Source organism: Larus michahellis, chromosome 1 (assembly GCF_964199755.1).
Source record: "Larus michahellis chromosome 1, bLarMic1.1, whole genome shotgun sequence".
Lineage (NCBI taxonomy): Eukaryota > Metazoa > Chordata > Aves > Charadriiformes > Laridae > Larus > Larus michahellis.
The window spans coordinates 164,296,829-164,323,859 of record NC_133896.1 but is presented as its reverse complement, the minus strand read 5'-3'; the positions used below and the strand labels follow the sequence as shown (position 1 = coordinate 164,323,859).

Here is a 27,031-nt window from a genome sequence, read left to right as displayed (position 1 = left end):
AGCTTTCTAATTCCAATTATTTTATTTAAAGACTGGGATAAGACTGACCACATCTAATTTTTGATAGTTAACTTGGCCACATATATAGGCTTCCTCTGTGGCCAGCAGGATGACCCAACTTCTAGATAGCTAAATATTAGTCAAGATAAATCACACTGAAACAGGGGAAAGAGGGAAAAATCAAAACATTTACTTTGTAAGCTTTTTCACATATTCTAATCTTCCAGTGCAAGAATTTTTACCAATTTCTATTACCAAAAAGAACAATGTAAACTCATGCTTGCCCAAACCTTCAACCAAGATTTCTCAAACCATTTTGCTTTATATGTATTACTTCAAAGATATTACTTTAGAACTTAGAGAAACGTCTTGAATTCTTGAATTGGATCTGCCCTTTTACAGATGAGAATCAAGGCTTTCAAAAGACAACAAGCCGAAACTTGGCAGAAATGGCAAGTTCACAAACAGCAGAACCAATGCATGCATCACACATCACACCCACTGCCTGTATACCTCTTCCATCTGCCAGCTGATAGAACTTACTAACTATATCAAAACCCACAGGATGCTAACAACTACCAAAAAGCAGCACTCTACCATCAAAACCAATCAAAATGACAGATTTATAATTGCCACAGAAAAAATATTAAATCACCAGTTCAAATAATCTTTTAGAGCAGTACCAAGCTGACTTTACCAGTTGAGGTAACCCATTTTGACACTACAAAACCACTACTGAATTAGACGCATATGAAGATTTTCAACCATCTAGAGGAGACATACTCCTGATAATTTCTTATCCAAACATTCAAAATTATTTAAGAATCCAGCTGAAAAAAAAAACGACAAAACTTCCTCAAGTGCCTCAACTACTTTTTCTAATTTCTCTTCTCAGCTATTAAGAGAACTTGCAACAAAAAGCGGTTACTTATGGGAGACAGTCATTAGTTCAACAACTGAACATTAAACCCAAACTTTGGAACAATATGAATTAGTTTCAGGAACTAAATCAAGGAACATTCTGTAAAAAGTTACTAGTTAACTGTAGCTGTATTTACAGCTTATTTAGTCTGTCTAGCTTGCATATTCATATGCATATGCACATGCGAACTTCAAAAAACTGCAAACAGAAGGCAAAAGCTAGATCAATCTGTTCCTTCAAAAATTCTAGTCAGCTTGATACTACAGAAATTAGGTCCAGTAAGGATGACATGGTCACCAATTATCAAAGCATCAGAAGCACAGACAAGAAATACTCAGTAAATTTTTGTGTGCCCCAATGAGTCTCACTATCCAAGCAATACAGTCTACTTGTTTCATATTTTCGAGTCATTACTCCTCAGTCCTGTTCTACTACCTAGATAACCGTTTTTTCTTGTACAACAATCAAGATACAGAGACAACAACTTAACACACTGGGTTTCCAACTATGATTCTCCACCTCCGCTGGTGGGAGTTATCTGCAAGGAAAGGATGGTTTAAAACCACTCTTACAAGTTTAAAATTATGAGTAGATGATGAGTTATCATCAAAGCCCGGTACAGAACCACTAATGCTTTTCTGTAATAACGTAAGACTTACATAGGACTATCTCACATGACAAGAATTCCTTCATTACCCTTGTTAACAAAAATTAAGACCTAGCTCTAATTAAGACTGTTTTTCCAATTCAAAGTCTCTGAGGTGCACTGTTTCCAAACTGTGTTGAACTGCATGATGTTTCCTAACAATAAAGCTGACTGTCATTTGAACCTCTCTAGTTACACCATTTCTTTCTGTCAGGCAGAATTCCTGCCTCCAGAGCCAAAAAGCTACTGAATCTTTCCAGCTGACCACCTGTTAATACAAAGGAACCCAGAACCCAGTCATTAATACATGACTTTTACACTGAAAACATACTTCCTGTTTCCAACTGGTAAGTGAATTTCCTCACTTTTATTATTACTGCTGCACACTGTGCTTCACTTTTTTTTTTTAATGGTCTTTCCCACAAACTGGGCTCCAAAATTTAGTTCAACAGCAACTGTTTCAACAAAAACAATTCCTTATCTTGATCTCATATCCCAGGCTGATTTAAAAATTCCATTTACAAACACCAACCTGATGGCCTGATCACCCAAATTAGTTTTAAAAGGTAATTCTCTCCTTTTTAATGGTGCAAGATTAAACTTATCTTTATCTGGTTTTCCTCCAATTTTTAATCCCTTGCAGCTTTTTGTTTTCTACCATTCCCCTAATAAATCAGCATTTTTTAAGAAAAAAAAAAAACACACAAACAAAAGAGAAACAAAAAGACCACGAAACAACTTTTAATCTAAGATTTGCATATGCGCTTTTTGGCACACAAAGATGTTAACGTTTGAAAGAAAAACTCTTCCATTAATTCTTCCCTCAGGGAAAGAATTTATGGTTCGCCCCCCACCCTATACCTATTAAGGACCCATTTCTTCCTAGCACGCTTTTTTCTTGTGTTTATATTTTAAGTTCCTCAACAAAGAGTAACAGACCTCTCCTCCAGTGACTCTACCTCTGAAAGAGATACGACGTTCCTGCCTACTCTGACAGGAAACTGGGCAGAAGGAAACGGGAAGTCCTCCCCACTTATACTTCCTAGTAAATAATACACCATTTGATAATAGCCAAGCTATTTTTTCAGTGTTTAACTAACACTAGCCATAAGTATTTTCCCTAGTAATAACCACAGTAAATTATATTTCCATTTCATTTTTTTCATGTTTAACTCACTGTTAAAAACTAAAACACTAAACTACTAAAACACTTCTGTTTTCAGAAATATTATCACAGTAAAATAATGCCAAGTCTTTTTAATTTAAGTGTAATAGGAAACATAATTATTCCCACCTTACAAATAGGAAGATTTGGATACAGATGCATGAAATTGTTTGTCCAAATATCACAGTGCAGATTAATAGCAGCACTGGAGAAACAGCATCCTGCAACTATCTGTTCAGGAATCTACCTAATCAGATGCACCCCCTGGACTATTTTTTCACATTTTATCCAGAAAAACTTGAAACCTGCATATTTCACATGTAGCAGTTCTGAATACAAGGAATTTAGAAGCAAAGTAATTATCAAAGGGTAAAACCCACGAAAAACCTTTTTATTTTAAGTCTTTTCTGTGATGCAAGAGTTCAAGTACTCATAAGAAAAGAAAACACTGGCATTTAAACACTGTGTTTTGAAACAGGGTGTGGTAAAAATTAAATAGAACACACAAATAACAGAAGCTTATTTGTGTTACTGAAAAAAGTCTTTGACATTTGAAACACAATTGAAAATCGCTTGAAGCTACAGATATAGAATGATAGAATTGTCTAGGTTGGAAGAGACCTTTCAGATCATCAAGTCCAACCATCAACCTAACACTGACAAAAACCATCACTAAACCATATTGCTAAGCACTACGTCTACCCGTCTTTTAAATACCTCCAGGGATGGCGATTCCACCACTTCCCTGGGCAGCATGTTCCAATGCTTGATAACCCTTTCAGTTTAAAATTTTTTTCTTATATCCATCCCAAACCTCCCCTGGCACAACTTGAGGCCGATTTGTCTTATCCTATCACCTGTTACTTGGGAGAAGAGGCCGACCCCCACCCTTTCAGACCAACGCCCTACCCTTTCAGGTAGTTGTAGAGAGCGATAAATTTTCCCCTCAACCTCCTTTTCTCCAGGCTAAACAACCCCAGGTCCCTCAGCCGCTCCTCATAAGACAAAAAAAGAAAATACCTTAGAGTTTTAGTCAATTTTTTTGGCTTTTGTTTCCATGATGGATCTCCAGGTCTTATCCTATACTCAAATTTTTGACAAATTAATTTTAACTCATACCGTATGCTATACTGTAACACATGCTTAAGTGTGTGTACTTTCATGTTGGAACAGATTCACCTATGATTTTACTTGACTTTGTGACTAAACTGCATGAAATATTTCTCTCTATATGCCCATCTATACAGAAACAGTATAAGGCAAGACAGATATTATGAAAGCTGCGGGATTATACATCACAAAGTATTAAAACTTCAATTTCACCATCTGTCAAAACTTGTTCTACTCACATGGGAGATCTCAGGAGTACAAGGCTATTTGAAAGGAAATAGGTAAAATAACTACTTTTTTTTTTTCCAATCAGGCTGTCCGAGCTAATCTCTGTTTTCACTTACCGATTTCAACACTTAGAACTTGTAACCTCTCCTTACCCAACATTCTTTACTGAAAGCAACAGAAAGTAAGGAATTACTATTATCTCACCTCATCTTTATCTGCTTCTTCATCCACTTCGTATAAATGAACTGGAAGCTTCTCTGCTTTCGTCCCTTTACTATGAAAGAAAAAAAACTTCTAAAATACCAGACATTTTGTGATTAGTTACATATTTCATAGCTGCAAAAATAAAGATGTTATTTTCCTGACTGAAGAGGAAAAAGCCCAAAAATAATGGAGTAAAAGCATGTATTTTTCACGAAACATATTTTTTAGCCAGCAATTTTACTAACTTGCACATCTGGCCACAGCCTTTCTTTTTTTCTGCTTGTCACTGTCCTTACGCGTAACTGGAGAGAACTAAATGCCTTCTCATTCACTGCACTCATATCATCTTAGGAGCAAGAATTCATACCTGTAGCCATTGGCTCCTTTTAGGACAATGCATTTATTTAAACTCCTATTGACTAGAGTGGTTTCTCTCCAGGGCAAGTAAAAAACCAGCTACTGACTTTTACAAAATCTGTGAACGTATCAGAACTCTTCACGGGAAAAGGGTGTTATTTCTTAACTGACGGACACAGAAGAGTAGGTAGGGAAGACACAGATCTTCTAGAGTTGTAGGATTCAGAGCACTCAGCAACTCTCAGATATTGAAAAAGTTGGAAAAGATTTCTCTAGCAGATGGGTTAGCAAGTCTGTAATAGATGTGGATTAGGCTTTTGCTTTGAATCATCCTGTGAAAATCCGCACTAGTTCAAACACTTGCTCTAACCATCTCAGTTAGGTTCTATTCCCTAAACTCCTAAAGAGAGTTCCAAAAGCTGCCTTTGAAGCTACAAAAACAGGATATCACCATTTTAGTTACATCTAAACACTAGCCTGTTTTAGTTACAATACTGACATTCACATTGTTAATGATACAATCTCTTGTTTTGACCTGCCTATTAATAAAGCAGAGTTACTATGGTATCTTTCCAGAAAATGGTTTAACAAGATTTTTTCACCTTCATGTTTAGCAATATAAATTTCATCCAAGAAATCTTTATCATCTCTACTGACTATTAAATATTGATATGACATATTTCATGTGACATATTACATGTACTAATACATTTCTGTAATAAATACAGTTATATTAAATCCAGTTAGAGTTCCTTCACAAATGCAAAATCTTTATTATACCACTAGATAACACACTTACTTCGGAAGCTGTCGAAACTCTCCTGAGTAATCTTCATATCTATAGTTAACAACATGCCAGTCTGAATTGTAGGTTTTGATGCACTGTTTCAATGAAAACCAAATATCAGTATTAATTAGAAGAGGATTAACATCATTCCCTAGGTGCACACACACAAAAAACCCTCTTAAAATATGTCTGTTTATGAACTAGTATGGTTACATGTCAATCTCTGCCAAAGAAGTGAAGTGAACAGAATTTTCAATTACAGTCTAGTGGAATACAGCTTTCTGCAAAAAGTGATATGTTTCAATAGGAAGTTATCATCTGCTAGATGTGTTATCTTATAAAACTAGAAAATGGTGAATACACTCAGCATTTGGATTAACCATCTTCAGTTGTCTGAAAAGTTAAAGCAGCATTTCGATGCAGCTGAAAACATGACTGAGCCTTTAGAAAACTCAGCATTAAAATACAGGTGCATTATTAAAATAGAATATTCAGTTTTGAACATACAGATATGGAGAAACTAAAACCATCTTTCCTTAAATTTAGACTTCTAGTGCAACTAAATTAATATTTAAACTACATGCTTCCAGCTGTTGAAAAGCAATTATGTGATTAAGTTCTGGACTAGATCACAGGAAATACCATTTTACTCCACCCATATTGCTACAACATAAAAGTACTGATTTATCTAGGCTTTGACCAAAGTAACATAAACCCAACAAAATCTGCTGCCAGAAACCATACAGTACAACATTTTATGTTACACAAATAGACTTATATGTACTCAAACATAGCATGTAATAATTCAAAAATATTTTCTTTATACTTCAAAATACAAAGTTAATACTTGCCAAGCAATTGTTTCTGCAGAAACTCATTAAACTTAATTAATTACCTATAACACTCCTCCCTCCTTGTCTACCTTCTTCAAGTTTATTTAGAGCTGTTTAGGTTGGGGATTAAAGGTACATATCACTGTGGAGAAAACATTAAGTTCTGACATGGATTCAGCTGAGCTCCTTCAGTTTTCTTAGAATTATAACAGACATTTACTTGTTTTCAGATGTTAAAATACCAGCTTAAAGTATATCAGTAGAAAACCAGTAGATAATATAAAAAAGACAAAAATTCTAAACCTCTCATTGCTAAAAGCCTTCAACTAGACACTGAATGAAACACAACATCCCAGTCAGAACCAAGGGAATGCCAATGTAAGCAAGTAGTTATGAGAAACTTTAGGTTTGAGAATGTTTCTTCTACATATAGCATACAAACTGAGCAGGCATAATAAATTCTGGGCTCTACAGGCATTACAGTTATGAATACCTCTGTTCCAGCAAACTGTACAAGATTATTATGCACAAAGAATGACTGGAGTGAAACACTTCATCAGGAAAAACAAGTCACAATGTTTCATTCAGATTTACTATTGCTCCCAACATTATGTATGTAAATCACCCATGTTCATAAAGAAGGTGAGGGAGAAGCACTTGCAAAAGCCAATCACCCAAACACGAACAAAATAATTCAAAGCTACGCTGTAATCCTTCTTTTCCAGACACCAATGGAAAAATAACTAGGTTTTCCTGGAAATTTTCCCTTGAAATCATTGACAAGTAAATTGCCATAAATATTTAATATTTTTTTCAGGGCTTTTTTCCTTGTTTTTTTTTAAACAGGGTAAATGGTAAATGAAGCAGAAGAAAAACAATTCAGATATAATATTGCTATTACACACAGCCACATACAATTCCAATATTACCTCAGTAACAAACAAGCTTTGAGCTTCCTTCTCTGCATTTTCAGGAACTGTTGAGCGAATATATCGACTCTGCCGTTTCAATAATGCTGTCTGATAAACGACAAAAACAACTATTGAAATTTGCAATTAAAGGAAAGATGACACGTTGTGCAAACACTTGGTTATATAACTATAACTAAGACAGAAGCTCAGCAGAAAACATCCTGTGAATACACTGCTTCAGAATAGCCAATTAATGAGAATTTGCTTTCATTCAAAGATTAGTAACGTGTTCCATCTTTCACAGCAAGGACAAAATTGGAATCAGTAAGAAATAGATGCCATAGAAAAGTGTTTTCCTCTATTTTGTTAACACGGGCAAGAAAATACTCATAAAAATAACTCCACCATGACAACATAACCCCAACATTTTGAAGACATTAAGGTAGTGTTATTACTACATATAAAAACTATTACCCAAGAAAAGTAACAAACCACACCAAAATAAGAAGTTCAACTGTAGATCTCAGCTGAGACATGCATTAAATCATAGATGAAGGTTAAAATGAAGGTTTAGAAAGAAGGCCTGGATCACTAGGAGTACATTTCAGCCTATCGAGTCAGAACTTACTCCTTTCCTGTGCTGGAGTTCAGAGAGTCATAGAAAGGCTGACAGAGAACAGGAAATCTCTCTGTGACCATGAAATTCTGCTTCTCAGATGAACGCTAAAAGCAAGCATCAGGGTACTTCGAATTTGTAAGCGTAAAAGATGAAAACTACAAAATCTTCTGAACCACAAATGAAAATAACTACCAGCAACAGAAATTATTCTGCACTACGTGGAAAAGAATCTCACAGAGATGGACAAGAGAGTCCCCATAGCCTGGACCTGGAAGAGCATTGTGATCCCTCACCTGTTAAGCTATACTCCCCACATCGCAGCACCAGGAAGGATCAGAGAAAAATGTGAAAAAAACCCCAAACCTCCACATACTGAGAGTCAACAAGAAAGGGTACCCAAGTACATTACTTATCTCTGTTGAGAGTTTGATACATAAGGTGACCATTTCTGTCATTACCAAAGCCTCACCCCGTTATCTGGGGAGGGTATTTGAAGTCAGAGTACTCAAGCACAGTAAAGACTTAAAGAAAAAAAGAAAACCAATAAACTTATCCCATACTCATGGCCAAGTCATTCACCTAGTCCAGAACTTTGCTGAAAAGCGCCAATGCTAACTGCTTGAGTGGGAGAGGCGGGGAGGTATTAAAAGCGAAAACCACAAAACCAAAAATATTTCATGGGACCAGTAAATATTGCAATGTACAGTTAAAAAACCCCCAAAAACCTGCAAGAAGATAATCATTTATATACTAACAGCACTTAAGAAGGAAGTTTTCTGAATTCTAGAAAGATATGCCTCATTTCATTAAAGTATTTGTTTTTACAAGCTACAGGAAGAATGATTATTAAGAGTATTGAGCTACCTTATAAGAGCTAAAGGCCAAAACATCTAGCTCCTCTTCTCAGCCTGAAATAGTCTGATACTTGATAGCAAATTATTTATACTTTGTATAATATATTTTCTATAAGTACACAGGTAGACTATGCTTTTTTAAAAAATTATCATTATTTAAAAAAACCCCAGAGATTAGGGTGGCATCTTTCCAGGCACTTTTCATGGGAAAGCCATGAACTTGTGAATCAAGTCCTACCACTATAGTGGAACTTGGTAAAATTGAACTAGCAGTACATACTTCTAGAATGTCTGCTGCTGTTATCCTGCTACACAATTATCAATCTGATAGTAAAGTTTTTTTCTAGTCTTTCACATACAAAAAGTAGTACTGCAGCAAGGTCAGTGACGAAACAGAAGAATTTCATTTGTCAATTTTGTCCATATTAATAACTGTCTTAACGCATGCTGCCTCTTTCTCAGCTCGTCCATCAGTTGCAGTAATTTACTCAGCTGATATTTTAGAGAAAAGGACTATGGCAGATAAAGGTGAGAGACAGAAGCCAGACAACACACAACATTCCTCAGGTCCATTTGACCAGTCTTCAAACACGTCCATTTTTGGTTTGTTATTCCTTATCTTTTGCCTTTCTCCCTCCTGTGTTTTTAGCATGGGTGTTTTATATTTTTCTCCCCAATTTGGAGGCGTTCAAGCAGTTTCTGTTATCTGATAAGGTTCTCTTCCTGTCCTGTAAATTTGACAATGTCCACCTAGTGACAGTACTCTTATTCTACACAAGTCTCAGCAGCTACAGGGAACAAAGTATAAAAGATTGCTGCTGACATCACATACTTACTGCCAATACCTGTTTTAAAAATTATTTTTTTCCTCTTCACGTACTCTTTCTGGTGTTGGCTGTTGAATATGAGCTAGTAAAATTTTCCCCCAAAACCACTTTCTCCTCCACATCCCTTTAGGATGCTTGAAATGATGGTTATTAACAGTTGATTATTCAAAACATTAAGAAGGAGTAAAACAAGAAAAAGCCTTAACAGTGTACAAGCGTATATATATAACCAGGTTATAAATAAAGTCCTGTATCTTGCCGGTAAAATAGGGATATGCAAAATGCAGGAAAAACAGGCGGAAGAGTACTGGATTTCAATTCAACAACCACATACTCAGGCCATCCTTACTTTAGATAATGTTAGAGAGGGAAACGCTCAAAAAGCGGTGACAGGAATTGTTTTAAGAGTCGATGGAAAAGATGGCATGCTGTATGTTAGATCATGCCCCTAAAGCTACTACATGCCAGAAGAGACTTTTCAGTTGTATGGGAAGTGCCAGAAGCTGCATTGTAAGGTAATTTCCAAACTAAATTGAAGCCTTGATTTAGAATATTGGTTAAAGATTCAAAGCAAAGCACAAAATAGATTTTAAAATAAAAAAGTCATAGTGAAATTTCTTTGAACGTTTCAAAATAAGTTATTGTATTTTGACCAGTTTACTTTCATAGAATCAATCATAGAGTTGAAAGGGACCTCTGGAGATCATCTAGTCCAACCCCCCTGCCAGAGCAGGGTCACCTAGAGCAGGTTGCACAGGAACGTGTCCAGGCGGGTTTTGAATGTCTCCAGAGACGGAGACTCCACCACCTCTCTGGGCAGCCTGTTCCAGTGCTCTGCCACCCCCAAAGTAAAGAAGTTCCTCCTCATGTTGAGGTGGGAGTGCTTTCTAAAGAAAGCACTCTAGACTTTGTGCTGTCTAAAATAAGGACGTTGGTTGAAATTTTTTTTTTTTGCTTGTTCCTTCTACTCAAGATGTGCCTTCTTGTACAATGACCTAGGTTTACTTTTATTTCTGCAAAGTTGGCATAATATCTATTTTCAGAGGTACTTGACTTGTATTAACTAAAAGCCAAGAGCTTTAAGCGAAAGTGTGCTAAATCCACATGGCTCAAAAACAAGAGTAACAAAGGTGAAACAATGTCTAAGCTAGGCACCAAAATGCCTTCAAAATAACAGTGAGATAACCTTGTAGTGGCACCTTTAATTTAGATAAGAACGTACCCACATTGTATTTCTTACAAGCAAACTTATCCAGTATTGTGAAAAATATTTCTTATTAGAATGGAGATAGTACTCAGAAGTTAGGTATTTTGAAACAAATGCATTTAGATAAAAGATGTCTTACTGCAAAGCAATCATTAGTATAGTTTTGAGTTAAGGTTTCTTTTAACCATTTACCTGCTGTGCAGTTAATGTAAATATCACCAATTCCACAGTCACTGAGCATATGATTTTCATGTGATACACAAAGGTGGTCTGTTTCACACTAATGCTATTTAGTTATGAGGTCATTTCATTATTGAGTAAATTACTGAAATACAGGTGATTTGGAATAATTATAAGCCATGAAGAGCCACAAAATTGGATACAAGAGTACCCAATGGATAGCGATTCAATGTTATGAAAAAGACGACTTTTCTCAGCAATCATCTAGAAAAGGTATAGGTATAGCCTTGAATGACTGACAGCATTGTAACTGAGAGTAGCACGAACATTAATAGCAGATGTTCCAACAAGTGGCAGGAAAGTGGTTCTATCATCTGAACTAAACAAATGCATTATATGAGGACCATAACAAAAACAAAACAATGACAAAGCAGCTAGAAATGAACAGACTACAAAGAACAAAGGTACTGAAAGTTTAGGCAGCCCAATTACTAAGAATGAAAGGAAACAGTGATGTTAACAGTAAAAAGGATCTCCAAATACAACATATCTGCCCCTATAAACTCAATGAGAACAAGTTATGGAATAACCTGATTAGTGAATTCAGCACAGAAAACTCAGAACTTAAGCCTGTGAAAAGCAACTGAAACAATCTTGAAATAAGTTAAAAAATTACATATCATGCTGACTAAGAGCTCTTCTGAAAACTAGAAAACAGCAAATCTTGCTATTATTTGGATATGATGGCATCAAGGAAAATGTAGAAGCTCGAAAGAAAGAAAGAAAAAAAATTACAAGCCTACTTATCTGGATTTGAAGTAGGACAAAAATCATGCTTTTCTGAAAAGGAAATGAGCTGCTACCAAACATATAAAAGGAGAGAAAACAGGATTCATAACCTCAGCTAACCAAGTTTAGGATGATGGCAAATGGATTTAAGTGGAAACCTGGGAAGGTTCATGTAACTAGATCAGTTGGCTGAAGAATAATCCTTCAATCTTTATGAGTTTTCCCAGAGCAAAGCATTTTCTGCTCCATCCTTGCTCAAATATTTCTTTGGTAGTGGTTTGAACTTAAGAGCTGCTTCTGACAGCATGTCTGGAGAACAGTCACAGCTAAACAGAAAAGGGTGACTTACTGGTTTGTTTGTTTGTTTTTTCCCCTTTCCCTCACTAGGAAAATAACTTTCATTGGGAAAAGAAAGAAAAGCAAGCTATATGTGGTCCAAAGAAGCCAGCTGCTGTACAAGCTTTCTTTTCTGATATGGACTAACAATTCCTATCAGTTCTCCTTTAATATTTAGCTTCTCTGAGGTGGTAAGATTTACAAACTGAATGTGGCACTGACCATGACATCAAAATATTTGTTATAAAAATCTTGCCTTTGAATTCCTGCAAGTATTATTACTAGTTATAGGAAAAAGCACACTGAATTAAATTACATTTCAGTTATCTAACCACGTCACCTGAAAAAAGTTATTGAAATTATGCCCAAACATTTGTCTCCAATATCTCCCAAAACAATTTAAACTTCAGCACAAATTCAATAGTGTTATCAACCTGCCTCCTTGAAACTATGTAACTTCTGTAATCTACCAAAAATTGTAGAAGTGTTATCTGGTGCTGAAAATTAGGTATTTTTGTGCTGTTTTAAGTGCTACTTTTAAGGCCAAGCTGGTAACAAAATAACCTTACTCTTAATGTCCTTATAAATTATCAGGGCTTGGCTTCCTTTTTAGGCAAGTGTTTTTTAGATTGTAATCAGTTTAACCTAAGCATGAGGAAAAACTTTGTAAAAATAAAAACTAAATGCTTTATGAGGAAATGGCTTGAACAGGTTTTCAGACAATGGTAGGAGTTTCCACCTATAGACTGTTCTAAGTGTGTATACAGGTAGTTTTAAATACTCTAGCTCACTATTTTAAATTCTTGTTGTGGGGGATGCGGGCAGTATCAAACATTTGTGCCAAGGCTTACTCAAGAGCTGCCCACACATTGTGTGGCAGCAACAAGTTAGAAAAAAGGAATTAAAAAAAAAAATATGTGGAGAAGAACGGCAAATACAGAAAATACGCCCCTATTTAAATGATTCAAATGATATTGGCAACCATATCAAGACTAATGGTTTCAAAAGTGTAAATATGATTATGGGAAACTGCACAGGGTTAAAAGGGATTTCTGTTCTCTGATTTGGTAATATTTTCTTTATACACTGAATGACAGATTTAAATGCATAGTGTTGTTGAAAACAAGCTAGTAGACCAAAGTAGTATTGGAAAGTCATGTGTACAATAAAAATATCTGGAGTAAGTTTGTGCCAGCAAATCCTAAAAGGAAATAAATGTTTGATAGCATAATAATAAAGTCTGATGGTACAAACCAGTCTTCGTATAAATCAAGTATAAAATGAGACTCTGTCAAAGACTATATAGGGGAAACCCAGAAAATGTATTTAGATATTACACTGCCGAGGGATAAAGAAACAGGAAATCTGACTATATTCCAAACTCGTGACTACCTGAAGGAAATCCTCTGATTAACACTCACTTTAATGACTGCCTTGATGAAAATCTGACCATAGAATCCAAACAAAGCATGACAAAAGGCATAACGGTTTGTGAACACAATTCAGTCACTCCCTTTAAAGGACCAGACTGAGAACTATGCACTAGCTTCAGTCATATGGGCCTGAAGTTAAGAATTGCAGAAGATGCCACTTGAAACAGCAGTTAAACACTTCAGATATCCCCCAGACTGCTCAGACAAAATGCCTGAGGATATTCTTGATAGGTTTGTTTCCTCTCCATTGGTAATTCAGAGCTGTTCATCAGAATGACCCCTGGTAATTGAACTAGCCAATTAGAGAGTTATTCATGTAAGAATCAGTAATAATGAAGCACGTAGACTATATTAAAAACAGAGCCCATGTGCACTCATGTAAATATTTTAATATGCTAGAGAGAATTCATGAAAAACTCACCATGTGTAATTCATGGGACTTTATATGCCCTTCTGGATAAATACACCAAATCATCACCAACTTTCACCATGATAAACATAAACTTAGCTTCAACGACTTGGCCCTATAAAGTGCTCAGCTTTTCAGGTAGGTTCTTGCAGAACTAATCTTAGGTATTCCACTATGATACAGTCCCCAGAAACAGTTAATTTAGAGACAGTTCAAATGTCTGCATACTTTTCAAATATAAATAGGTATTTTGACTGCAGGTATGGGCATGTGTGAGAGAGACTTTCCTCAGTATTTACACCAACGCCAATCTCTTAAGATGTTTGGTGGTTATCCTAACTGGATCTACAGTAAGATTTTTAAAAGTGTATTTAAATAAACTATGTATTTAATAAACACAGTTATTTTACAGAAATATATCAAGATGATCCCAAAACTTGGTAAAGTCTGGCTTAATCAAGTCAGAGCCCTGTTATGCAGGGGCTATTTTGCCAAAACACAATTTTAAGTGGCAAAAAGCCGGGGGAAGGATTAAATTACCTGAAAGTCATCATAAGGGAACAGTAGCATCTCACGTAAAGCATCATTCAAAATCTGCGTTTTCCTCTGAACGATGACATTCTCATAGTCTATTGGTTCTATGAGCTTTGGTTTTGCCTAGGAAAAAAAAGAAAATAAATTCAGGTATATTGACAAAAAGTTACAACTGTTGACTCATTTTCAGAAATTATTCCTTAAAAAAATTGGCAGAATGAGATTTCTTCTACATCAAAAATCTACAGTATTCACAATGCAGACTTTATGTCATGCTACACCATATGGACAAGTGCACTGATAATTACAGAGATAAGCATGCTATTTGCCTCAGAAGGAAGAAACAGAACTATTTCACAAAACACACTAAGTCAGAGCTTATCAGAATAATCATGTATGTATTTTCACTGCAAAAAATATTATAAAGAAATTACTAGTCTCTTATGCTGGTAGTTACCTTTGCTTAATATTGCCCACAAAGCTCTGCTCAGGGTTTAGCAGGGATTAAAACAACTTTAGCTCCAAGCTAAGTCCAAGCTTTGTTTTAATTCAGTAGTAACCTGCAGTAGGGGTAGGCTAATTGACATTCCTCCTTCTCTATATTTTTTTTAAAATTCACATAGGCCATCTCCTTCCTCGCAATTGCAGGAGTAGCTTTCTTCAGTTACTATGCATTGATTCAACATTTAAACCCGAGACTGCTGTTAGGGCATTACAGCTGGCTGTGCACAATCAGAGAAAAACCTTCCCCATACCAAGCGTTCTGTTAAATGGTGAGATGGCAAAGCAGGTTTAGAGAGAGTATTCAATGAGGTAGCACTGCCTTGGAGTGTGCAAACTAATGTAAAACCGGAGTTAGAATCTAGCTTGCACTTTCTGCAACTAAAATTGTGCATCACAATTACTTTTTTTTTTTTTTTTTTTTTTTTTTTTTTTTTTTTTTTTTAGAACAAGCGGCAATTAGAAGAGACTTTCCAATTGATACTTTCTTAAGATGAGTGGCACTCATTTCAAAGTAAGGTATATTAGACATAAGAACAGCAGCAAGGCCAGCTTATACCATCATTACAGCTCATCAGACAAGATGAGATTTATATATATTTTTGCATAACTTTCCTGAGAAACCATACAGATGTTTTCTTCATCCAAAAGTGAATCAAATACATTCATTTTAGGAAAGCTTTAGTCAGAGAAAGTTACCAGAGTTTTCAGGTTCAATTCAAAGGCTACTCAAAAGTTACTTGAGATCTCCTCATATCTACCACATGAAACCTTTACTGTTAAGCAAAATACAAGAACATAACAGAGCATAACAGCTGAAAAGGCCAAAAAAGCAAAATCTGGAAAATAAATCCACCAAAAAATTATGAGTGAAATGTAGCTTTGTCAACAAAACCAGCTACTATTTACAATCACACTGGAAGGATTTACTAAAAGTTCAAAAGCTATGTTACAACATGCTCAGTACAGATAATACAGTAGGAGACACAGTGGAAAATTATTATTTTGAGCTTGCCACCTTTCTCCTCAGAGATGGAGAACAGCTGTTCAGTTCACTGTATATTGTACCCCAACACATTTTGAGAGCTTAGCACCTGAACCACAGCTGCTGCTTCTTCTCCTCTCATTCATGAACATGGCTTATCACAAAGCCAAGAACTAACATCAGTGTCCATGAGAAAAGGCTTAAACTTATGCTTATGTACAGGTCTGTGATGAAGTGGTTGGACCATTTTGACTCCACTCAGAAAAGTACAAGAGAAGCACGTAAACACAGAATAAGAAAAGGTGACATTTTCTCTAATGTACTACTTGCACAAAATATTTTGATTGCAAGAAAACTTTCTGTTGAGCCTGACTTTGAATATTCGGACTGCTGCAATGAATCCCAAACTACTGAAATGGTGTGCTCCAAGCTTTCTCAGTACTCAGAAGGCCAGACGCACCTTCTTCACCCAACTATTTGACACATTTCCTAGATGTAGGCTCTACCAAATTACCCCTTCACAAAATTTCAGGTTGAACAGTCCCATTGTGCCAGATTGTCACAAGTTCTGTTTCCAAAGAAATTCCAGTAACTTCACCTACCCTCTCCAACTCTTCACTAAGGCAGTAACTGTCCAGTATAAATTTGCTTCCTTAAGGACACAAGACAGGGATAACACAGAGTATGAAGAGGCCCTCAAACTTTACTGCTTTTTACATGAAATACATTTACATTTGAAGTAAATTTATATCTACAAATGAAGCTTATCATTCAGAAGGCAAGACAGCTCTCGCTCACCTTTCTCCCACTTTAAACTTAAGTAACAGGTCTCTCTCTGCCTACCCAGGCAAGCAAGATGCTCACCTGTCAATCACTGAGCTTGAGCTCTTGTGCAGTATACTCTTATGTTAAAATAAGGTTTAGAGACTGCTACAGTACTTTGGCCAAGTCAGTCCATTTGGTCAAGTTGGCCTTTACCACGTGACTGTTCCTTCTGAAGAGTTGAAGGACGCAATGAAAAACAATATGCAACATGCTGCAGTGACAGGTTGAATTGAGTGCGGTGCAGGATGACTTGACCTTGAGGAGAAACAAAAATAAATACTCCAAATTAAACTGGGTCTAAGAAATGAGTAGCAGAGAAAGACCATTTGAGTTGTGTATACAATCAGTCTCCTCTGTTAGCTAAAGATTTGGCTTCACAATTGGCTGAAATTAATTGAAAGAAGAACAGACACTAGAAGGACCCTCTCTTTCGTGGCACGTTCCTCAGCCTTCTCACACTAGTACCAGCACCTGAACAGTCATATTTTGAGACAGATTAGGAGTGATCTTGCTTTAAAGGGTTCCTCCCAACAAGCAAGGTTTCAGCCAGATTCAGGTCTCTGAAATGCTGATCAGATGGCTGCATCACCACTTAATCATAGAAACGTTTAGGTTGGAAAAGACCCTTGGGATCATCGAGTCCAACCATCACCTCCACTCTACAAAGTTCTCCCTTACACCATATCCCTTAACACCACATCTAAACGAGTCTTAAACACATCCAGGGATGGTGACTCCACCACCTCCCTGGGCAGCCTATTCCAGTGTCTGACCACTCTTTCTGTGAAGAATTTTTTCCTAATGTCCAGCCTAAACCTACCCTGCTGCAGCTTGATGTGTTAATAGACAGGATGTCTATTAACTACTAATAGGTGTGTTAACTTGTGTTAATAGACAAGAGCTGATGGGACACTTTCAGAAGCAGGAGAGATTCAGGTTACTAAACAAAATGTGAAACTCTGTCCTTATTAAAAGCTGTTGCTAAAACATTTTTGAATTCTGTTACTCAGCTTCAGTGCAGCTCACAGTTTTTAAAATGTCCTTAAAAAAATATATATATATATATATTAATTCAGGCCACATATTTTAAGGTACTTAAAATGCAATTTGGGAAGCCTTTTAAAGGAAAGAAGAAATGTATACATAGTCAATACAGCCAGAAGGTTCACGTAGCAGTACATCTACTGTCTGAACTGGTAAACAGATAGTTTACAGCACCAATTCCACTAACTGGTAGCAAGGGAAAGCTGTCACCCCAAATGAGTAATGGATTTTTTTGTGGTGCGGCACACGATCAGCATTTTCATCCTTTTCTCCCTGGTGCTGAAGAGCTACAACCATCCTTCTGTTAATTCTCTTGAGAAGGCAACAGGTAAAGACTGGAAGAAAGCTATCTCTGGCTCCTCTTTTTTTACCAAAAACAGAGAAAAAGTATTACTTTTAAAAGCAGCATAACTAGAATTATTTCATGGGTGCACACACACAAATCATTTCTTTAGCACAGCTAATTCAAAAAACAAAAACGCATATACTGCAGCTTCAGAAAGCATCCAATTCATTGCAAATGTATATCTCTACCCTATAGTCACAAAACAGGCTGACCACAACCATAAAATTGATAAAAAAGAATCTTAAAAGAAAATGAGCTTTGCTCACATTTTGCTTACGTGCTGTAAATACAAGATTTAAAAAGAATCCTCTCTCATTAGAAGCTTTTTAAAGAATCTAAAGTTATCTGGAGCTGAGGTCCTGAATATACACCTCTCTATGTCAATGGGACACAGAGATAGTGGTACTAGAAAACCACACCATCTTCCTATTTAATCAGTAGAGTTCCTGATTTGCAGAAATATAATTTCTCCAAAAATTCATGAAGAATTTTCTTCCCAAAGTTTCTCCAAAGTGTTACTCATTTCTTTCTTAGTCATTTGTCAGATTCAAAAGGAAGAGGATGTTTTATCAGTTTGAACCAGATGTGAAAAAGAGAAAACAATAAACAGAACACTGCCATTGGCATTTAGCCAAACCTACAGCACCACAAGGAAGCAGATTCTCTCTCAAGCTCTTTTTAAGAAAAAAATATTTTCCGGTCTATTATTTCATGTAATATAAAAGACACTGGGGTAGATACTGTATTGTTGAATATGATTTATGGACCAGCTAACACAGACAAAACTCATTCCAGTCAAAACTGCAAAATCAAGTTTGCAGGTACTAAAAGTCAGTCTTGCAAAAAAGGCTTAACTTTTCCTATTAATTTGCAACAAACAACATTTTTATTTCCATAATCTAAGAAAATGCTGAGAGCATAGGAATTCATAGGGCCCAGCACTCAATGCCATATATGTAGGAAGATAAAACAGCAAAGTATCTGTCATACAACTTTGATTTTTGCTGTGTATTATAGATATAGAAACTTATCAAAAATAAGAAGCATTTCAAAACAGCAGTCATGATGCCCGCATGGTAACTATTTTAATCTGCCAGAATATGGTTTATATATTTGGACAAGCAGTGTCAAAAGCCATAAGATAAAAGGAATTTTAAGTTCAGAGTTCAATGATTGCCTACAATATATTTTTCAGAAAAAATAATACCGTATATTTTTTCTTGCAAGTTTAAATTGAGACAAATGTTATCTCCTTCTTGTCTTCTCACAAAACAAAGAATGGTCAGGTTAAACACACTGAGTATTGCTAGAGTCCTGCTACAAAACATCATTTACCTTATAAAAACATATTTAGCACATACAGCTGCAAATTAACAAGTCCCTATGAAGAGCAGAATGGAGCTACAAGCACTAGCAGGGAACACAGCATACAAGTTGATGAATATATAGTGTTACATATTTCTCAACATTGGCTTGAGAGAAGCCACTTTGGACAAATAACAAGATCATTTAATACTAAACATGGGTAACAGCTCCCTGTATCTTATTGTCCCACAACCACAATAAACTCAAAATAAATTGCCCAGGCAATGTATCTTAGAGCATATTCTTAAATATTACATTCCTCATTATCCCCTTTCTTTGGTATGGTTAACTTTGTGATGTAAACTTTGGGGCAGTGGGAGAAAATAAGCTGCTACAGGTTGATGTGAAAAATGACCACTATGCATGTATTTCAGCAACAATATGCTTTCATTGACAAGCTCAAAACTTTTAATTCTCTAGGACTTGAAAGAATGAAATGCATTGTCACCTGTTCTCAAGCTCACATAAACCGATCAGAAGTGCTTACTGGGACTACAGACACAGACTGAGCCACACTAATAGTCAGTTATACAGGAGGTTTTTGCACAGTTTGTTGTTTTTTTTTAAATAATAATTCACTACTTTTTTTTTTCTTTTCTTTTTTCTTCCAGGTTAACCTGAAAGCCTGAAAATTCGTGTTCTATTGTTCACCCAAGTCTTCAGGAGGCTGTAACAGAAGAGAATGGGGGTTTCCAAGACTCAATAAACGCAGATTAAATTAAAGCATTATGCTTTTATTTATAAGAAGTCATTGATGGTCAAGGTCCATTGAAACACAAGAACACTTTTCAGAGCTCAAACATTTTGATAAGACCTTTTGTGTTGCCAGTTTCTACCTCAGATTGTTAATATGGATGCAGTTACAGTTCTTTAATTTCTAGGCTCTGTGATTTGCTTTGCCTTCAGACACAAAGTAAGCATGCTGTGTTATATAAAGTTCTCTTATCAGCACAGAAACTTCTAACACTAGAATCAGACTCAGACAGAAATGCTCAGGTATCCTACATTTTATACTGCCAGCGTGTTTCCAAGCAGAAAGATGGCCTCCAGAAGTTCCAGCTTCCCAGAAACATCATCTGATTTGATAAGCAGTTACTACTTCTGACTATTAACATGCAACTGGACAGCACGTGTGGCGGTTTGGTAACTTCCACAACAGCTAGCACAATAGCAGTTCATCCCAAGTAAGGTTGTGAGGCACCACCCGGAAAATCTAAATGCTTTTTGCATGGGCTCTTCTTGCTTGTTAACCTCAAAAGCAAAGTTATGACACAATCTAATTCAAATCGCAGGAAAACAACAGAGCGCACGTACTAATATACTGGCACTGAAAACAGCAGATGACTCCTTTTGTGAACCTACCCACCTATGCTGGAAAAGTTAATTCAGAACAGCACTCAAACAAATAACATTGTTTCAATATCACACGACATTATAAACACTCAGTTCTCACAACACTCTAGCAGGCTCTCAGTGAACTACAATTAAAAGAATTAAATGAATAACACAAAAAACTTGTTGCTTCCTTCAAGTCCTTTACAGCTGATTCTGTCTCATCTTTATGAAGAATAGTCCAAAACCCCAAGTGCTAGGTAAATCACATCATAATTGCCCATACAAAAGGAATACATCCACACTTGAAAGAATGCTTTAGGCAATAGCCAACGAGAAGTATTACTAGAGTATGCCAGAAGCCTCCTGTTCCAAATGCTTTATAGGATTGCTGTCTAATACAATTCTAAGGTTTAAAATCCAGAAAACAAGAAGACCTGATGTTTACATTTTGTTACACCAATTAGCAATGCTATCACTCCTATTACACCCTATACCAGTGAGAAAACACCTACTTTTATTGTGGCAGTAAAAATCTACTGCAATATCACAACCCAATGAAATAAAAACGAACCAAAATGTCAGTGTTAAATGAAACACAGCGCCCTACTTTTTCTTCGTGCCTAGCAGTACACTTAGTGCCAAGTGTCCTTGCACCATTTCATCTAGTTTTCCTCAATAAACTAGCCAAAAGCAGAAGCAAAAAGGGATATTATACCATCTATAATTATATGCCATATATATGCTTCTCTATATATGTAACAGATTAAGACCAAAATAGCAACTGAAATGACAGCGAAGACATTTTTTATGTGACCTATGTAGAACCTAAATGTTCTTCCCTTGAAATATTGACCTTTTGTTTTGAACGCACCCACTTCATCTGAAAATGAAAAAAAGGCAGGGCAAACACTGGAGTTACATTAATCCATGAACTTAAATTAAGTAGTGCCTGGAAAATTATAAGGATGTACTTCATAAATGGTATAAGTAAGCACAGTAATGTTTTATACTTTTTTCTTTTTTTTTTAAGTAAGTACATACGCTTGGCTGATCAACTGCAGTACTCTAAGTATCTGCAGAAACACTAATATCCTCTCTGAGTATTCATGGGGGAATAAAAACAGTTCTAAATAAAGTTAAACATTCCAAAGACAGGAAAGCACACACAAGATTAGCTCATATTGTACTGATGAAAATCTGGACCAGAAATCAGAACACACCCATACAAAAAACCCCACGTTTTACTAACAATTGCTCTGCATAGAATGAAACTAAAGAAAACATTGTAAAGGAAAAGAAAATTTGTCTTACTAACACACATGTAAGTTTTCAGTTATATACAGTAACAATTCCCTTAAAGTTACAGACGTGTATACTAAATACAGATAGTCAAAATGTTTTAGTTTGATTCTTAAATGTGTAGCATGAGGTTCAAATAAGGGGGGGACCATAATTTAAGCATCACAGCTCCCACTAACTTCAACCACACCAGACAAAGAGGAGATTGTCATCCCTTAATTCAGCAATTAAATATGAGATATTACTAAGTAAAATTAGAATTTTAGTAAGAACTATCAAAGCACTTCTTTCTACTGATATATAAGTTATTAGTTTAACAGTCCTCCTCTGTTATTTGAAAAGGTTTATTGTCCTGTCTGGAGAGAGTTGGTGGATTCATTTCAGCTTGCTTATTATGTTCTCTTGCTGTACTATTAAAATTCCAACAGAACTAAGTGTGTAGCAATATATTAAAAAAAATGTTCTTATTTGATTACTTCCCCCACATATAGAATATGCCCTTTTCCCTCGCTGGGAGCTACTTTAAAACTTTGGATTCCTAAATAATGTGCATTGAAGGCACTGAAAAATACATCCTTTAACAGAAGTACACCTGAATTATTTAGACAGTTCTTAGAACATTTAAGTAAAATTTAACCATTACACATACAGTCTTTACAGAGTTCATATATATTTTAACTGAAAGATATGCTGGGCAGTTAAAAAATAGAGGTGCTAGAAGGGATTTTAAAGCCTAAGTAGTTTTCATGCTAGGTTCAAAGAGCTGTACAACTATCCTAGACAAAACAGACACTGAAAAACAACTAGTATGAAAACCAGTTTCCAAAGTCACACTCAGGGAGAACCAAAGATTTGGTAAACCAGAACAGCAAAAATTAATTAAAAAGGCAGACAACACACAAAGAAACAAACCTAAATCTTAAACACCCCTTGTTCACAAGTAAGAACGCTGGAACTTCTCATTAGCGTCAGATTAAGCAGTTTTTCACTGGCAGTCAGAACTGGAATTATTAAAGGGAAGAAATAGTTTGTTTAATAAATTCTTACCAGCACTACCACAGGACTCTCCACTTCTGCTTCACAAGGACCTGCATCCTTGGACTGCTGCGGAGACTCTATAACAAGCTCTTTCTTAGGATTTCTGTTTGTTCTTGCCTGCATTCTTTGATTGAAAATACGAACAGCTGCAAAATCGTATGCTTTTTGGCATCAAAGTAATCAACATGCCAGTGATCCAGTGAAAACAATAGCTTTTCCCTGTCACAAAGGGCAGAAAGTACAAACTAGTCTAACTTCTCAGCTGCAGTTTGCTAAATCTGTCATGGTGGGAATGCATGACAGACAAAGGCCAGCCCCTAAGCACGTTGTATTCCTCTGGAACAAAAAAAAAAAAAGAAAAAAAAAGGTGGATCCATTTTAATGCCTTAAGGTTATGAGTCAAACACAAGAGAGAATGTGTATTCCTAAAATGAGCATGTAGAACAGTCCAAGTCCAAGTCTTCAATATTTTAAAATACTTTTGTTGTAAAATTTAGCCACTTACTGACAATTGGGCCTCTTTAGAAATATAAAACCCTAAGTGTTACTTTTTTTTTTTTTTTTTTTACATTAGTATCACTTACTCAGGTACTATCAAAACCAGCCACTAACCAAGCACATTCTCCAGGACCAATGCCCCAAACAGACATGACGCTCTTTTTTGGGAGTAGGGTGGGGATGCTCTTTTTAATCGTAGTGCTAAATCCATATTAAAAATTTACCTTAACATCAAATTGTCATCACAGTAAAAATCTTACATGCTCTACAAAGATACCAACTCAAAATTAAACTCACCCACCCACCCCCTTTATACCTTCAACTTTTAAGCACTTAACTCTTCAAGTAAACTACCAGCCTCCCTCAGCCCCTTTCCTCATTTGAGACAGTTGGCTCACTTGTCTTGCACGTTATTAATGCTCTCAGCTCATTCCTCCCTCCTCAGAACCCTCCATTGTAGATGTCCATCACCGATCATCCTCCAAAAAAACACTGAGAAGACAACGCAACGATGTCTTCATATATTTTGATTCAAATCACTTGAGAGAACCTCAGCTCTGCAGCCATGAAGACCAGCCAGCCATCACTTGCTGCCTTTAGGATTTTCTCTTTGCTGACAGCACAAAACACTTGCAGGGGTGTCTCCCTTGTCTTCCGAACAGTTTTCAGAAGTGTCTCTTGGCCTTGGAATTCAAGGCTACACAGTGCTCTGTGGTTAATATCTTCCATTCCTGTCCTTAACTGCAACATAAACTCAAGTCATGCTTCAACATCACTTTTGTAATCCAATCTACTCTCCTACTATACTGCTACTTACAGATACTGTTAAGCTTACACACACTCGCAAAATAAGAGGCAGCAATGTTTATCGGGATCATATCTGTAGAATTCTTTAGTGTAGTGCAAAGCAATTTTGTATGCAACCTAGTTGACATTTTTGGTAATTTTGAAGGTTTGACTAACCTAGCTCTCCCATGCAGTCGTTTTAGCATATAACTGTATGCTAAACACATATGCTAAATTCCTCCTGAAAAAAAGTGAACCGCATATGCTAAATTCCTCCTGAAAAAAAGTGAACCGTGATGAGCAGTTTTCTCCTGGCTTTGAGAGAGGTATTTTGGTTTCCCTTTGTTTCTTCTTAAAACTAACAAGTTACAACCTCCAAGTACACAAGCCTCAGTGGCTGTATTTACCAAACAAAAATACACCTGAGAAAAAATTCAACTCCTTAGAGAAGCATATCCCTATTTTATTCTCCCTGTCTAGTAGAGCAGTCAGAAGGCTGTAGAAACTAAGCCACCACCTTCATTCGATTCTCAACTCTGCTCCACTTCTTTGGAGAGTTAATTATCTCACTTCAATATAACTGACTTCCTAAATTTAACTTGACATGAATTTTTATGTATTCTCTAATAGAAGAGAAAGTCACCTTAATCTGCAGAAAACAGACTGAGTTATGGAGAAGCTCAAATATCCTCTGTTATTGCCAGTAAGGCAAGAAGGCAGAACTTCAGGCACAGGTTTCTTACTCTTCAGACCTACGGTAAGATGTTAATACCCCTCTCTCTTCCCCTTCTCTCTGCTCTCACCTCTGCATAAAATATTGTTATTTCAGCTTACCACAATCGTGAAATTGAGCCTGACCAAGAGTTTGCCCATCCCATCCACAATGCAAGCACATTTCTAATGTGCTGAAAGAAATCATAAGATTAACTAATAGTCAAGACAATAACGATGTACTATGCTTCCTTTTCTCTAGGAAAACCAAGTTCGACACATTCACTTTTTACACAGTCTCTCTAACACAAAGACACCAAACTCCAGAAAACAACACTCTATAAAGCTTCTTTAAGAGTTAAGAAGGGAACTAGCAGTTTAGTCAATTTTACAAAAACAGATCTTCCTGTGTAAATTAAGGTAGACAATAGTTCAAGAACATGTAGTTACACTTTACTTTTATTTTGCATCAGCCCCTTTTGTTTTCAGAAAACGGAAGTACAGAACAGCTTAGACTAAATTATACCATTACTTGAGGATGCAGCTGCCAAACAGGAATTTGTTTCATTGAGGTGGGCTGCAATTATACTTAACTGCAACAAGAAATGCACAAGGCACTTGCAAACTCACACTAATAAAGACTTAAAAATATTATACACTTTAAATAGTATTTCTTCTGGTTAATTTAGTAAAGGATTCTACTTTTAAACTACAACATTGTTTTATCCTGGTGAGGTGATTCTCTTGAATGCATCTTTAACATACTTTACTTTAGTATAAATGTGCTTTCTTTCCCCATCATTCTCCCTGTTCTTCTCAAAACATGATGAAGGACAGAAAAGAAGGCCAACAAGCCAACATTTTTATAACATCAGTTTAAAAATACAGAAGTTATTTTTTCCTACTGAATGGTTAATGTAATTTCTGTCTTGCATTTCATTAACACACTTATACCACTAGAGGAGGTTCTTTTGTTTAAAGCAACAAACATGTGTACCTCCAGAGCTATATCCTGCATGAAACAGACGTTTAATTGATAAATTGATGCACATTTCCAACATTTATTTTCCGCTGAGGACTTAGTGATTATCTCAGTAATGTAATTCACAGAAAAATACTTAGATAAAAAAAAAAGATACTGTTTAGCCAGGCACCCCACAGACAAAAAGATGCAAGTTACTTTAATAAAGAGGTGCGTTAAAACATTTTACCAGTAACACATTATGATTCAAAAAGTAAAAGATGAAAAACAGGACTTTGACATGCTGAAAGTTTATCAATTTGTTACATGACCTGTAGTTTTAAACTATTTAACTGCAATTAAAAAAAAAAAGAAGTACTCAATTCATTGTATCAGGGTTAGCTGAATAAGGATCAACAGAGAATCCAGGAAAACAATGCATGTAGAAAAAGAATATCACAAATCACAAGAGTTATTCGACTGCATTTCCAACGTGGCTCACAAAATTGCAGGAAATTACTAGCTAAATCAAGACATATCTGCAAAATAAATCAGATTATTATGGAAACAACACATTTCATCTTTTTACAAACACAGTGGCTTGAAGGACTTCCCATGGTACCTTTAACAACAGTGCTTTTCATATCAGTTCCAATTGCCAAATAGTTGTCTCTCTGTTCTTGCATCTTATACCCTTAAGGAATTACCTCTGTATTTACAAAATTACATATGTAAAAAGTTCTCAGTCTTCCCAGCATACCTCCATGATTCAAGAAGCAAATTTGCTGCCCAGAAGACAAGTTCCCCACATACATACTCTTATTCCTTCAAATCACTTGTCACTCCAAGAGCTTGCTTTCCTAATGTACAAAAGTTAAGTGATAGCAAGGGAACAGTCAGCATATGAGAATTTCCTCTGAACTTGGAAGAATGGACTTCCTCTGAATGGAAGAAAGGATGACTATGCAGCCTCACTGTAGAAACAG

General features: G+C 36.1%; 1 protein-coding gene across 20 annotated transcripts in view; it reads right to left on the bottom strand.

The window, feature by feature from the left end:
• The window catches only part of DOCK9 (dedicator of cytokinesis 9), a 128,284-nt gene that overhangs the window by 75,531 nt on the left and 25,722 nt on the right, over positions 1-27,031 (bottom strand). For 14 of the 20 annotated variants that reach the window (XM_074562365.1, XM_074562411.1, XM_074562474.1 and 11 more), the window contains 4 exons: positions 14,358-14,474; positions 7,182-7,271; positions 5,432-5,514; positions 4,276-4,345 (listed from right to left, as the gene is read on the bottom strand). In XM_074562365.1, coding sequence (XP_074418466.1) covers positions 4,276-4,345; positions 5,432-5,514; positions 7,182-7,271; positions 14,358-14,474 — 360 coding nt within the window. Of the gene's footprint in view, positions 1-4,275; positions 4,346-5,431; positions 5,515-7,181; positions 7,272-14,357; positions 14,475-23,098; positions 23,384-27,031 lie in introns of those variants that run through there. The other 6 variants (XM_074562354.1, XM_074562403.1, XM_074562465.1 and 3 more) reach the window with 1 other exon arrangement.